The sequence below is a fragment of the Coturnix japonica genome, chromosome 1, assembly GCF_001577835.2.
Source record: "Coturnix japonica isolate 7356 chromosome 1, Coturnix japonica 2.1, whole genome shotgun sequence".
In the NCBI taxonomy this organism is placed as follows: Eukaryota; Metazoa; Chordata; class Aves; order Galliformes; family Phasianidae; genus Coturnix; species Coturnix japonica.
In genome coordinates this window covers 83,947,017-83,962,269 of record NC_029516.1, presented here as the reverse complement: position 1 = coordinate 83,962,269, position 15,253 = coordinate 83,947,017, and the positions used below count along the sequence as shown (strand labels likewise).

General features: G+C 34.9%; 1 protein-coding gene across 5 annotated transcripts in view; it reads left to right on the top strand.

Annotated features, from left to right (window-relative positions):
- Positions 1-15,253, top strand: part of CADM2 (cell adhesion molecule 2) — a 592,503-nt gene that overhangs the window by 402,720 nt on the left and 174,530 nt on the right. For 4 of the 5 annotated variants that reach the window (XM_015880063.2, XM_015880073.2, XM_015880082.1 and 1 more), the window contains one exon: positions 10,043-10,192. In XM_015880063.2, the coding sequence (XP_015735549.1) occupies positions 10,043-10,192 (150 nt within the window). Of the gene's footprint in view, positions 1-10,042; positions 10,193-15,253 lie in introns of those variants that run through there. The other variant, XM_032448408.1, reaches the window with a different exon arrangement.

The following is a 15,253-nucleotide window of genomic DNA, read 5'->3' as shown; positions in this document are numbered from 1 at the left end:
GTTAATGAGAAGTAATCTTCTGTACTTTTATGTTGTATTAACTGTAAAACATACTGATAAGTGTGATTAAATGCTTTGGCTTGGGGGGAGAAGAAGAAAGCACATAATATGTTCTGAATTTGTGGCAAATGTTGGATTTGATAAGGTTGAATGCATGGGTTCTGAATATATGTGTATATATATATGTGTGTGTGTGTGTGTGTGTGTGTGTCTGTGTGTCTGTGTGTGTGTGTATGTGTGTGTGTGTGTGTGTTTTCTTCACGGAACACTGATGGGAAGTAAGAAAATGTTGTTATTCTCATTTTACACATTTAGAACTGAAACGCTGAGACACTGTGGCCCAGATCCTTGAACAAATAAAGTTCTTTTTCCTTATTCTTTCTGTTAGGGTTGGATACCTGCCTGCCTTTAGAGAAAAAGGGCTTTACAGTTTGCAGAAACACAAAGAGTTATGCATAGCACTTCAAAGCAAAAAGCAGCACTAAGCTCTAAGCCATATTTGCACTTATGAGAAGCATAAAGTTCAGCATTGTGCTATCACAGCCGTGGGAAGATGAAGTTCGCTTTAATTATTTTTAGGCTTGCAACTCCCATCAGTAATATAGAGTGGTGAAGGGAAATGCCTTTTCCCTTTTCACTGAATATTTTTCTCCATAAGCAAATGACACAATGGCAGTAGTCATGAGGAGAGTTAAAAATACTAGATATTTCTGCATGGCTCCTAGGAAATAGCACTGTGTATGTAGGCTTTCTATTTCCTTCTCCCTCTCATATGTACAAATTTTCCTGTTTATGGAATAATAGTACTTAAATATGTAATTTTCTATTTTTACTTGTTTATTTTTTATCTGCAAACTATTTCATTGTAATAAAACTTAATCAGTTACATTCTGAGTTACCTGCCATTGGAGAAAAACATACCTGAAACATAAGAATTCAGGAAAGTAACAAAGGGTTACTCCTTGTGTATTTCCCCTAAGTAATGTAAATTCTATAGTCTGCAATCAGTGGATATCCCATTGTGCTCTTGTCCTTTGGAATGTTTTAGTAATTGCTTAAATATTTGAAAAAACATAATGACCTCAAATACAGAATTTTGAAGTAACAGTTATTTTCTGAGTTGTTTCTTTTCTCTTTCTCCTAAACCTGTCATTCTATAGTAAGTTTCTGCAATGCTTTCATTAGCTCTAATTTTCTCTGCAAGTGTTTTTGTTACTGGAGCATGTAATAGTTACCAGAGCACACTTTTTCTTTTCCCCCCTTTATGTTTTGTTTCTTAAACAATGTTTCTTCAGAAAGTTTTCAGGACTAAGTTATTGTTATTAAGACAGAAAGTTATTAAAGTCTGTTTGACCTAGTAGAAGTCTGTGTAGTAAATGATACTTGGGATCAATTATTAGAAAATAATGATTTATAATTTAATATTAGAAAAAAGATTCATGTTTTTCTTATTTCATCTTTGTTTTCTGTGAGAGAATAAATAGAACTGTAAGCTGTATTCTTCCCGTCACATACACTGATAACCTTCATTTGCTTTATTGGGATGTTGGGCAGCCAGGCTTGTAGAAGGAGGAGTCAGTGTGCCTGAAGGTTGCTAACTCACTTGTCACCTCTTGTTTGCTCCCTCCTCTCATTCTGCACACATTTCTTTTTATGACTGTCTGAAAAAATAAGGAAATGAGTAGGCAAAGCATGCGGTACTGATACCGTGAAGCTCTTATTTTATAACTGCAAAAGCAGACTTCTGCATATGCAGAAATAAAGAGGAAAAATCAGTTTTCTTGGTGTTCATAGCCACCAAATCACATTTATAATTAGCCTGGTAAATGGATTAGAGATATAACCTAACCATCAAACTGAAGTGTTAAACTCATTAAATAGCTTTCACTTTAATTGCAAAAAGTGTGAAAAACCCACCCCAAAATGTAAACAGATAAACATGAGAAGAACTCACAAGGCAAATATTTCCAAACTTCTCCAAATAATGATTATTATTTTGCCACCCATGGTCATGTCACATACTGAGATAAAATCAGTTTTAAAAATCTGCAAAAGCAATTGAGCCATGATTTGGGGGTGAAAAAAAAGCCTTGAATGGGAACAGCTTGTGGCTAATGAGATATGAACCTGTCTATTCAACAAGAAAGCAATATTGGTCTTCTACATGGCAACCTGGAGAGAATATACTTAACTATAGCTCCATCTAGGCATAACAGTTTTACTAACAAAGCATCCTAAAATGTGAAGAGAAATACAGCATGATGACAATGACTTCTAGATGGCACACTCTTTTTTGCAGTGATTCCATTACTTCATTGAACTTAATGATAAAGTAAAAACTAAATTGCACAGAACTTATCTAAAAACTTTTGTTCAGAAGAATACATATGATTTTACATATTCTGTATTATATATATATATATATATATATATATATACACACACACACATATTATATATATATACACACACACACACACACACACACATATATATATCTTTATACATACATACATATACATATATACATACATATACATATACATATACATACACACACACACACACACACACACATATATATGTAAAGATAACACTTGGTATGTAGAATTTGAGGAGGGATTTCTCGTTACTCCAAAATAAATTTTATGTGAAAGACTTAACATTCAAAATGTCTTCACTGACCTATCTTACATTTTCTTTCTGAGCTTACAAACCACTTTCACCTTAAATTTCTCCCAGCTAACCAGGAATAATTCCTATGTTCCTGGCACTGCTCAGCTCCATGCTTTTTTCTCCATTTTTTAACACCTGGCATGCAGCAAAACTCTGGAGTACCTGTGGTTCACTTCTTTCGGGAGAACCCTGGCTGTTGCCAGCCTGGGGTCCTTTATCATCTTGTAATCCCATATGATAGCTATATAGCAAGTCTCAGTACCTGTCTATAGATCAAATACCAAATTCCAACATCCTTACCGTAGTTTTAACCTGAAATGAAAATTTTATTTTGTGTAATATAGTGCTGAGACTCCTGCAGTGGAGTATAGCATCCTGTCTGCTTGTGCTCAAAGAATAGAAGGGACGGATGCTGAGTTGCTACAGGAATGCAGGGACCATCTGGTGAGAGGCAGATAAAAACTCTTGGTTTGTTCAGATAGCACAATGCAATCCAACTGGTGATATATTTGGGAAGTGCTGACTACACTGATGAGTAGCGTGGGAAATGCTTAGAAATTTTCTACTGGAGATTGAAATTTACCTTGTAATTAACTATTATTAAGTCATATGCCAAGTTCTTTATTCCTTTCTTTTCATGTGTTGAGTATGTAGAAGTTGTGCTGGAGTAAATAATGTTCCTGTTCACTATGGCTTCCTATTAATATGAATGCAGTTTTGTTGCTGTCATTATCAGTTTTGTTTTTTCAACAAGATAGAGTAAATATAATTTGAGAATTTGTGTCTGTGTCATTGGTGAGTCTAACATAGAAGTTAAAGAAATTTAGATAGACTTGTATTCACACTTCTGGTTGGGAATTCATATTAAAATTATTGGGAATCCACATAGTCTTTCTGATTTTACTTCTTAAGTGTGTTCCAAAATGGCACATTGAATATTTATAATAAATAAATGAATCTGCAAATAAAGGCATTTGTTTTTGAAAATTACTTTTCATATAATAGGAACTTCTCCCTGTAGAGGAATTGTGTTTCAGTGGGGAGACCCTTGCATCATTTGTAGAACAAAGATGAATATAAAAGTGCTAATTAATAGTATGTAAGCACAAATGAGAAGTTACATGTGATTTAAATAATATAAGCTGCAAAGTGCTACAAGTTTTCATCCTTTGAGATGAAATAAAATAATGAAGTTAATTTATGTGGTAAGCTCCTGTTCTCTATAAGTAGATTTCTCTGTACCACATTAGCAGCAGTATGATATGTAGCCAGATAGCAAAAAATAGAAGTATAAAAAATAAATAAATAAATTTGTTTTTTAATATATTTCTCAATTAATATTGGACTACCCCAATATTTATATGATTTTACAAGTTCCAGTTATGCCTGGAAAAAGGTAACCATAATCTTTAAAATGTTTTTATTTCTGTAAGGAATTTGACTTGAAGTAACACAACATATTGATTAATAACCAAAGCTTATTCAAAACAACCTTATAAGCATTAAGAGCATTAAGCAGATTAGAACTGTTTGGAAAAAAATAAAAACTATAACAACAAAAAAACCTAACAGGATGACATTGAATGATAAATCATCATCATAGTATCATAGTCTCGTGCGGGTTGGAAGGGACCTTAGAGATCATCGAGTCTGACCCCCAGGATTCGAGCCTCCTGTGTAACAGAGCGGCACTTCTACCACTTGTGCCACAGGGGGGATTCGTGTTGCAACGCGGCATTCCTACCACTTGCGCCACCGGGGCACACAATAAGAACTCTCCAATGAACAGATGCATCTCAGTGCTTTACTTCACAAGGAAAAGCAGGTGATACTGTACTGTGTTTTTCAGGGTTGGTTTTTAGAAACACACTGGGAAACAAAATTGTTGCCAGTAGCATTGCCAGTGTCACACCAACTAGGGATATATGAAATAATGAAGAGTATCGATCACTTGCCTCAGAGATACATGTTTCAGTGCAGTGTGAAACATAAGGACATGCATGTAGGAACTACGGGAGGAGGTAACAGAAGCAGAATGGAGAGCATTGTCTGAGGAATAATATACCAGTATCGTGGTAGACAGGAAGTCACCCAGGGCCAAGGTATATAGGTATATAGATATACAAACAAGACTGCTAAAGGCTGATAAAAAAGTGATAAGACCTTTATATCTGTTGTTTCTGTGACGGCTACACTGGGGTCTCCAGGTCTGGGAGCCACACTTCAGAATAAAAGATGAAAAATAGAAGAGGACAGAGAGAAGAGCCACAGACTAATTAAAGGATTAGAAAAATGTGATTTCTACGGCAAGACTTAGGAGCTCAATTTATTTAGCTTATCACAGATAAGGTTAATGTGTGACATGGTCATAATCTGTAAGTACCGGCAAAAGAAAGAGAAATTTGATAATAAAGGGCTCTTCAGAGCAGGGAAGAAGATGTAACAAGACCCTATGGATGCTCAGTGCTGCAGTAAGATTAATTCAGACAAGCAATAAAGCACTTTTTTGCTTTGTTTTGTTTGTTTGAACTGTTGTGACTGTTAAGTCACTGAAATAAGTTACCAGAGGTACCACTGGGATTTCCATTGCTAGACTTCTTAAAGGTGGAATGTTTTGTTAAAGGATGTTGTCTCATTCAATGTCTGCTCAAAGTTTCAAGGAAGAAGTTAAGGCAAAGTTTAACATTCATTATTAAATGTTAAACAATTTCCATACTGGAGAACCACAAAGATAATTTCCAGGACTTGAAATGATGAAAGTTCTGTTTCTTTCAACATATTAGCTTTGCTTAATCTGAATAAACTGCCCTCAGCCTGGTCGTACTTGCCTCCTTCCTCAATGTCCACCACTAAGCACTCTTCATTTAATGGGTCTATTTGTATGGGTCAGAACTACCATACTCAGTTCTAAGGTTATGAGTGGTTTGTTTGTTTGTTTTGTTTTGTTTTTGTTTTGTTGTTGTTTTTTGTTTTGTTTTGTTTGTTTGTTTGTTTTCAGTGGTAACAGGTTATCCTAGGTATGATGAAGTTTTCCAAAGCAAGTCCCATTGGGAATGATGCTCTGATTCCAGTTGGTGGCTTCCAGCCTTGGGTAAATGTGCTGCTGCAGAAGCCGCTGCACCCAATGTTGGATGGTGGTACCTAGAGGTAACTGTGAATACCTTGTCTGCTTCAGTGATGGTGAAGGGTTTTTCGTCACGCTGAGTAACCTGCATGGGCTGGCAGCTTCTCTTCTATGCTTTGTGGGTGCATACTACCTGTTAAATAGAAATGAGACATTTCCCACAAGCTACTGAGTCATACCATTACCACAGCTCAGTGGCAGAAAAGCCACATTTAATACTACCTGAAATTACCTCATGCTTTCTATAACATTTACTTACCTGCTTAGGTACTTTTATAAACTTTTCCTCATGTTCCAGATATCCTTCAGTAACCCAAGTAAGTGAGATGGTGGTATGAGCAACAAAGTAAATAAATCTTCTAAAAGTTTTTAGTCTTACTTTTCCCATATCTTACTAATACTTTTGGTCTGGTTTATGAGATGTGAAGTACTCATTCTTTTGCTCTTATTTTTTTTGTTTTTCTATCTTGCACACAGTCTTCCTTACTTCCTCTCAAGCTAATTTCCAGAATTATTGGCTCATTTTTCTTTATATCTCTTATTCCCCTGTAGGCTTCCAATCAAACTATATGCATTTTCTCCAGATCCATGAACTTTCTGTATTAATGAGGGATAGGGGGAATTTTTTGCTTTGACTTTTGTATTCTTTATTAATTTTACTTGATTAATTTCTAAAACATCAGCACTCAATACTGATATACTAATATTTCCTGACCCCTATCAGATGCAGGGTCCCACAGTTCCCATTTGAATGGCAGAGCAGCATAGTTTACATACTAAGCACAGTTCTGATCAATAAGGCTGTGAAACGAACATAATTAATAAATAAGAGATTGCTTATGTGTTGAGGTGTTCATCGTAAGAACTATAACATCAAAAAGAGGATGTAGGATAATCCTAGGAACATTTCCCAAATCATATTAATAGGGTTCTGAATCATTACATCGGTTCTTTATTAAAGTATACGAATAGAAGATAGTTAAATGTAAATCACAGTCACTGATGCAGATTTCATTGGCACTAGGCTCTGTTTAATGCTTCTTGTATGCAAAACCTATTTTAGTCTCCATAGCCTCTTATATGCAGCTCATACTTTAGAATGTTATTTCTTTGGTAAGATGCTTATAATTTAGTGGAAGTAATAACAGGCTGTGTGCATTTTTTCTGGATTTTTAAAATTCTAATTTAAGCAATAAGCAATTTGTGCTGTATCTTGAGATTCCTTGACACATTGGAGTTGAAAGAGAAGAAATAAAAGAAAATGACAAATCTCTCTGTTTTCTTTCTTTTTTGTTTTTTTGTTTTTTTGTTTGTTTTTTGTTTTTTGTTTTTCCCACTCTTGTTTATGATTTTTCACTCAACAAGCATTTCTCAATATGAGGTTTTCAAGAAGCAGCATTTGATTAATGAAGTGTGAGACACAGAAGATGTTATGAGAATTTTGGCATTTATTTTTTGCAGCATTTAAATTAGACATGGTATTTGCAGTATTTCATATTTTTTATTTACTATATTTGTTGTCCTGTTAATAGTAATTACCCTCTTACAGAGAACATAAGTAAATAGTAAATTTTGCACTTTAGACATCTACAGGAAGTTGGGATTATACAAAGTTGATACAATTCAGTTTGTATTTTTTAATACCAGATATTCAGATTTAGCATCTTGATGGAAACCTTTTCAGTTTTCTAAACTAAGACATGAAAATGTTTTTCTTTGAGATTACAAAAATAAATTGTATATATAAATTTATTAGTTGGGATCATAGAATGATAGAATAATTTGGGTTGGAAGGGATCTTAACAATTACGTGATTTCAACCCTCCTACCATGGGCAGGGGCACCTGCCACTATGCCAGATTGTTTGAAACTCCATCCAACCTTGAACACTTCCAGTCAGACATCCATAACTTCTACTAGCAACCTGTTCCAATGCCTTACTACCCTCACAGTGCAGAATTTCTTCTTATATCTGATCTAAATATAGCCTCCTTCAGTTTAACGCCATAATGTTCTGTCCTACCACTACATGCCATTGTAAAAAGTTCCTCTCCCTTTCCTATTGATACTGGAAGGCTTCTATAATGTCTCCCCAAAGCCTTATCTTCTTCAGCTTGAATAATCCTGCCTGACTTCGTAGTAGAGGCACCTCAGCCCTCTGATCATTGATTGTTGATGTACTTACAAAAGACTTCATTGTTGTCCTTGATGTCTCTGACCAGATTTTATTCTGTCAGAGCTTTAGTTTTTGTAATCCGATTGCAGGCTGCTCAGACTATTTCTCTGCATTCCTCCCCAGCTACCTGTCCTTGCTTTCACCCTCTGTTGGCTTCCTTTTTATATTTCAGTTTGTTTAGAAGCTCCTTGTTGACTGATGCAGTTCTCATGGTGTTTTTGCCTAACTTCCTGTTTGTTGGGATGCACTGCTCTTGAACTTGGAGTAGGTGACCTTTGAATATTACCCAGCTTTCTTGGACCGTTTTTCCCTACAGGGCTTTATCTCATGTAACACTGTCAAGCAGATCCCTGAAGAGACTGAAGTCAGCTTTCCTGAAGTTTAGGGTAGTGAGCTTGATGTATGTCATCCTTACTGGTGTAAGGATCTTGAACTCCACCATTTCTACTGCCAGGGCTGCCCTTTCTTAGCACTGCTGATGGGTTGTTTTTGTGTGTGGGTTGTTTTTTTTTTTTGTGTGTTTTTTGTTTTGTTTTGTTTTGTTTCTGAGATTATGAGCACTTGCAGTAGAATTTTAAAAAGAGACTACTTATGAAGAGTGTTGGATTATTAGAATGCTAACAGCTTTTGTGATGTTGGTACTCATACACCAGGTGTAGGGCCATCCAAATCAATTTACATAGGAGAATGGACAGCTATCAAAGACTTGCTAGAACTGCCTATTTATTCATTCATTTATTTATTTTTGCAATATCAGGTGGTCAAATAGAAGTTTAGTTAATCCCTTATTTAGTAATTCCTTACTCTGGTCATCTGAAAATCTGTATTCTAGACAATAGATTTATGTGTTATTGTATCTATTGTAGAGTTAGTTTTTTCAATGTACTTGTGTCTATGTTCACTCCTCTAGGTCTGTAGAGGGATTTTTCACTTCTGATGCATGAGTGTCTTGAGTGTCGATCTTGTTGTAATATTTCCTATGCTAGCTTTCTTAGATAACCTTGAGCTTGTCTTGTATTAATAGGTCCTGCATAAAAGAAAAAAGCATGTACTTTATTTAGTCTGCTGGATTGTCTATTTCTTTCACACTGTATCCTTGTGCAGATTAAGCCTATCTCTCAGATAATTATTTTTCTTGCTTATTATTGAGGACCTTTTCTTTCCATGAAAAAGGAAAAAGAAGACATCCCACATGGTTACTCTGCTCCCTTGTGCTATTCTTGTCAGAATGAGTTCTACTGTTTGGCAAGGTGTGCTATTTTCGCAATACACAAAGCAACACTTCAGTCTAACTATGCCATTGAAAATGCTTGTGCTTCAAGAACCTGTCTGATACTGTTTCTGTATTGTATAGAGGTATTTGGAAATCATCCCAGTGACTTCTCAGCAAGCACTTAATGTGATTCATAATGCTTTGGGATAGACTCACAGATGTGAAAGAGCACTACTACATCATTGCTTCCATTTTCATATATGATCAGGTTATATTCTCTCAACAGAGGATGTATCTGGTATTAGATTCATGCTGTGTTCCTCTCCAACAACATTCTAAACGTGACAGAAAAAAAACATCATACCAAGAGTTCATCAAAAAGCATAAAATGAAACAGGGAATCTAGGCTACCCTGTTTGTTTAAAAACCTATGTTTTTATGTTTTCAGTGGTGTTTTCAAGAGTGTTTTTGCAGTATTATCTGTACTGAGACATCTGTATACATCTGCACTATGTAAGCCCTTTGTGGATTCATATCGTGGACATCTGGATTTGTATGTGTGTCTGAGAAAATGAAGATTGCAGGCTACTTCTTTGAAGCTAAATCATATCAAATACATGAAGAAAAAAAAATCACTGTTTGTTAAATTAATTTTTCTGTTTCATTTCTTCAGAGAATATATTGCTTATCTTATTTCTTTTTCCAGTTTTTTTGTATTATACTTCTTGATGAATATTGTTTGCATTGTCACCTATGTGAAGTTGCTTCAATGAATTCAGTTCTACAACTGAAATCTTTTGTGTTTTCCTTTTTTTCTTCCCTTCTCTTTCCCTCCCATCCCATCCCTCCTCAGGTAGCCAAGGGCAATTTCCACTTACACAGAACGTCACAGTTGTTGAAGGGGGAACGGCAAATTTGACCTGCAGGGTCGATCAAAATGATAACACCTCCCTCCAGTGGTCAAATCCAGCTCAACAGACATTGTACTTCGATGACAAAAAAGGTAAATTATTTCTAGAACTCGTAGTTCTGCAGTATTTTTTCAAAGAAAGAATTGTTTTAAACAATTTCATTTTAATGTTGTAAGGTTGAAAGAATAGGAATATGTGCTCGGAATATGTGCTTTCAGCTATAATTATGAAATATGTTATCTGTTTTTCTCGTGGGTAAACATGTTTCACTGCATTTCTTCCTCTTGTATAAAATGTTATGTTGTTATTAAGAGAAGATAATGTATGAAATTCCTAGTACAAGCTGATTTGGAAAACTTTGCTACAAAATATCTCTAAAGAGTATTTATGAATTAAGACTGACAAAGAAAGGATCAGTTCATAAATCGTTAACTTGATTTTATTATTTTGTCTGCTTATATATGTATATGTATATATTCAGGTGTACTGGAGCTTCATTTTGTCATTACTGCAGTATGCAGTTGCTGTGATACAAATTCTTACTGTAAAAGATGATCAAAATTCCTTGTTATTCTGTGTACTCTTTTCCAAATATGCCATGCTCAATATTTTAATCTAAGTTAACACAGGAAAAAGTACTGGAAAGTGTTCATACTTTAGAAAAAGAAGGACATTATCACTGTAGTACAATATATTTACAAGACTTTTCCCCTTGTCTGAAAATATAAAGCATTATATTTTACATAAGAGAATGTCAACCTAAAGAAAACATTAGATACCATGAAGATATTTAAACAAAAGTTACAAGTAATAGAAGCATCACTTGCCTTTAAAAATGCAAAAATTTTGGTGTTGATCTTAGTGACATGAGCGTTCTGCAGTTCAACAGTGTTTTATAATTTATTCTACTTCTTGAGTTTGTTCTGCAAGGCACTATGTATTCTTGAATATACCATGAGAAGCACAGTTAGTTATCTGTTTAAAATTAAAGAAATTCTGTCCAAATTCCTTGCTAGATGATTGCAACATTTTACAACACATTGCAGGACTTAAAATGCTGTGTGAATCTATGTGCTCAAATGAAAGCAGAGTCTAAAACCTGTCATTTTATACCCGCAGAAGCTGCAATCAAAATATGGATTTCTGCGATTAATATAATAGCTGAATAGAATCTCTTTATAGTGTTGAAGTGGTTCCTTTCTCTTTTATCTAATTTCCTGTAGCGTGTAATCATTTGATTTGCAATTTATTTGAAATCATAAGTACCTTTTGAATATAGACTTCAAGGTGAGAGGCTTCTAAGGTGCAAACATAAGTGCTGTAAAGTCTAGGCCTATAACCTTTACTTAAATTGAGAACTTTATTTTTTCTTCAGTTGTTAGTGAATTGGAATCAGTAAATAATGTCTGCAAAACTAAGAGTTGAGAAAACTTGTTTGTTGGTAGAGCACAGAAATACTTGTAAAATTTATACCTTTTATAAGTAAACAACATTTTAAAGGATGTAGAGAAAGATGCAGGAGAACCACAAATAGTTTAATTTTAACTGTGTAGGCATTTTGATGCAAATTTAATTTTCTGTATACTCTACCTAGATCTCTAATTTTACAAAGAATAAATGAAGTTTATGTTACATTTTAATACAATGAATTAAAGCAGCAGAATTTGAATGGCAAGCAGCAATATTAAGTACATAGTCCTGATCTCTATTCCCTACTAGAAATGTGAGGAGCTGAAGTGTGTAAATTTAAAAGACAGTACTGTATACTGAATTTGTCCCAGGACCTCAAGGAATATGCTAGGATTCAAATCATTTGTTTGTAGAGGGACTGCTGAACACCTATGAGACTGGAGAGGGTCTAATGAGATCAAGTCTAGGTCTTTCAGTCACAGGTGTTTAGTTGTTCATACATAAGAAAAGCTTTGAAATCTTTGTGTGACTTCTCCAGACTTGAATATACTTAGGGCACTGAGAAGTACAGCCAGCTTTCATACAGAAAACAGTCTGTCATCTCTGAAAATAGGATTAGAACTTTTCAGTGCTGTTTTTATTGTGTGTGCATTTGTATCTGTTCTTTGTGTATAAGAAAGACATTTTCTTCACATAGTGATACTTGCTTTATTGATACAAAATGGTGAGAAATATTTACAGCTCTGATACCTTGATTTTGTCTGTAAATGATGGCAAATGCAACTGTAAAACTTTCCTCATTCTTTTCTGCTTTACCTACTTGTCTCAGTCATGGGTGCAACTTGGCTATAAAAAAGCAGCTTTCTGCTAAATCCAGTCATTACATTTAATTTTTTGAAAGCAGTGCCTCGGCTAGAGTCTTTTCAGCCTTGTCTCCTAGGATTAACCAAAACTAACCTTAAGGTCTTAGTTCTCCCTTCAGCACCACTAGTTAATAGCTGTGTTTCTCAAGCTGAAAATTCATAAAAACTATTGAGCCTCAGGATGCTGGGTTAAGTTCTGTATAGAAAACAAAGAAGAAGCCTAGAAGAGATCTACTAGTAGACCTTACATCCATATTAATGTAGTCTGAACAAAATCATAATTGCATGCCTTTAATCCTACAACTGTCTAGTAAGTTATTTTCTTGAAAGAAAGCATAAGTTATTTTCATACAAGGAAGGAAAAAAAATAAAATAAAAAAAAAATTATTTTGATTGCTATGTGCTATAAAAATTATGAAACTTGTAGTACAATGAAGAAAGTCAGGTAAACATCAAATGAAAGTCCTAACTGCAGCAGTAGAAGAGGGAGGTAACAGCTGTCAGCGTATGGCAGAATAGGTTCCAAAAAAAAAGAGGAAATTGTCCGTACAGTGAAAAGCTCTCCACTGCTAGATTGTTCTTGATGGGGCATTCATACGTCTTTCTTGTACAAATTGCTTTCCCTATCTTGCAAAACATTTTCTGACCAGAATAAAGCTAACTGTGTGCCAACAGAGTCCTCTGGTTAGAGAGGGGGAAAGTCTGCTTCCAAGTCACTGTGCCTTTTGACAAGAGATTTATTGTTAGTCTCCGCTTTATTCAAAATGAATTATTCATACTATAAAAAGCATCATCATGTAATTTTGTGTCCTGAACTGTGATGCAATCATTGACTTCAAAGTCAGAAGTCATGTTCTTCCTTTTCCTGTTTTACATGCTCTACACACGGAAATATAATGAGCCAACTACACTAATGCCAAAAGTCGGAACTTATTCTTTTGCCTCTTGTACTGCCATACAGGCATGTTTTAAAGTACATATTTTCCTTTGTTAGGAGGATGTTTCGTTGGGGAAAAACACCTTCGCTCCTACTTTTTCAGCAATTTAATACTTACTTAATATTTATGAAGGAGTTAGAGGCTATGCATAACTTGAGACATTTTCTCCCTTAGCCTATGCAATCTTGAAATAATAAGAATAGTAAATTATAAGTAGAGTTTTCTTTCAGAAAATATAACATACAAAACTGATTCAGTGACTGTTTCTTGGTCATTACCACCTGAAGTATGTGATTTGTTCTAAGTTCATGCTTGAAATGTAGTTGACTCATTATAGTTGTAGGAATGGAGTAACCTGTAGGAAAGAGAAATGCCTGCTATAGGAAAAAGGTTGTAACTTTATTTTTTAAGCAAAGCAAGGTAAAACAGTAAGTAATCTCCCCAAGTCTGATTTTTACACTCTAAAATGTATTAATTGTATTATTTTAACTTATGCCAGCTAAAATACTTGGAAATACAAATGTTTGATCTTGTGGATTTTGTGTCAGTTTTGGCCATCTTATTCAGCATTCTGTCTCTTTGCTGTTCTTTGTAGTACTTATTTTTTTCTGCTTTCTTTAACTTGTAGCTTTAAGGATGCTGTGTATCCATTGTAAGTGTTTATATGGCCTTATTTTAATGAGTTCAGCAACTTCCTGCAACTGTTATCAGTTTTCCCACTCTAAATAGAATTTTAAAGATTTGTCTTCCTGGAAAGTATGAGTTCACAGCTCACTCTCAGCATGTTAAGATTCTTTAGAAACAAATGCAAATTGTGTGCCTTATATGAACTGTGTTTTTCTTTACATAATTTTCAATTAAAATGAGTAATTACCATAGAAATATCTGTGCCACTTTATACACCAAAGTAGGTATAGCTATATACCTACCTTTGGAAGAAGAATAATGTAGAAATTGTGTATTTGATTTTAAATAAATATAAGTCATTTTATTTCAGATTCACTTGTATTTCTTAGGGATTTAGAGTGAGCAATAAGTACAAAGAGACATAAATATAAATGGAGATATAGCATGGAGGCATAGGTGGCTGGTAAAGAGAAGACTTAGAAGAATTTTCACTTAGCTTGCTGGAACAGTCTTCTTTTCATGTTCCTTCCTGTTCAGTAGAGATTATAGATGCATATGGAGTGCGTTATTGAGCTGCAAAGCAGACATGTACAGCTTAACAATGGCTGTTGTTGTCAAAGTTGTTTAAACTGATCAGTGTAAAAATGAGCAATCAGACTAAAGAGAAGGAAAAGAAACAGAACCTAGTATTTAACTATAAATTTTGTTTAGTCAGACAAACGCAGGTGTAAAATACCTGTTCTTTACCTTAGCAGGGAATTTGGAAATCTGCCCATAATAAAATCACCTGTATTGATACTGATCATGATAAGCTTGTCTAAAACTGACACATCATATTTTGAGGGGACATACGCCTGAAGCTAATCAAAGATCAGCACATTTCCCTTGTGCTTTCATCAAGTAGTAGCAGTTTCATGTTTTACTAAAACATTAGAAAGCATATTCCAACCTCAAGATTATTCAGTCTTCAGCAGCAGAGTATGTTTCTTCAGATGACCTTTGATTATGTTACGTGTAAGAGTGCTTGGCATTTGTATAACTCCCCATCGTCTTGAAAGCTTTCAAAGACACTTGTGTGCTAGGGAAGAGTTACATGAGGGCACTGTACTTGCAGAGCTCCCCTGAGCTTCTCTGATAGGCACAGTACCACAGATGAACATGCGGGGATGCATTTGGGTATAGCACCTACTTGAAGGTTTCTGCAGTTGTGCCCTCTCAGGGCTGCAACTGTCATGTTAGAACTGGTGGGTAAGTTTAGAGGCAGGACATGTGTCTGATAAAAGCATCATGCCTTTTTGGCTCCAGGAAGCAACTG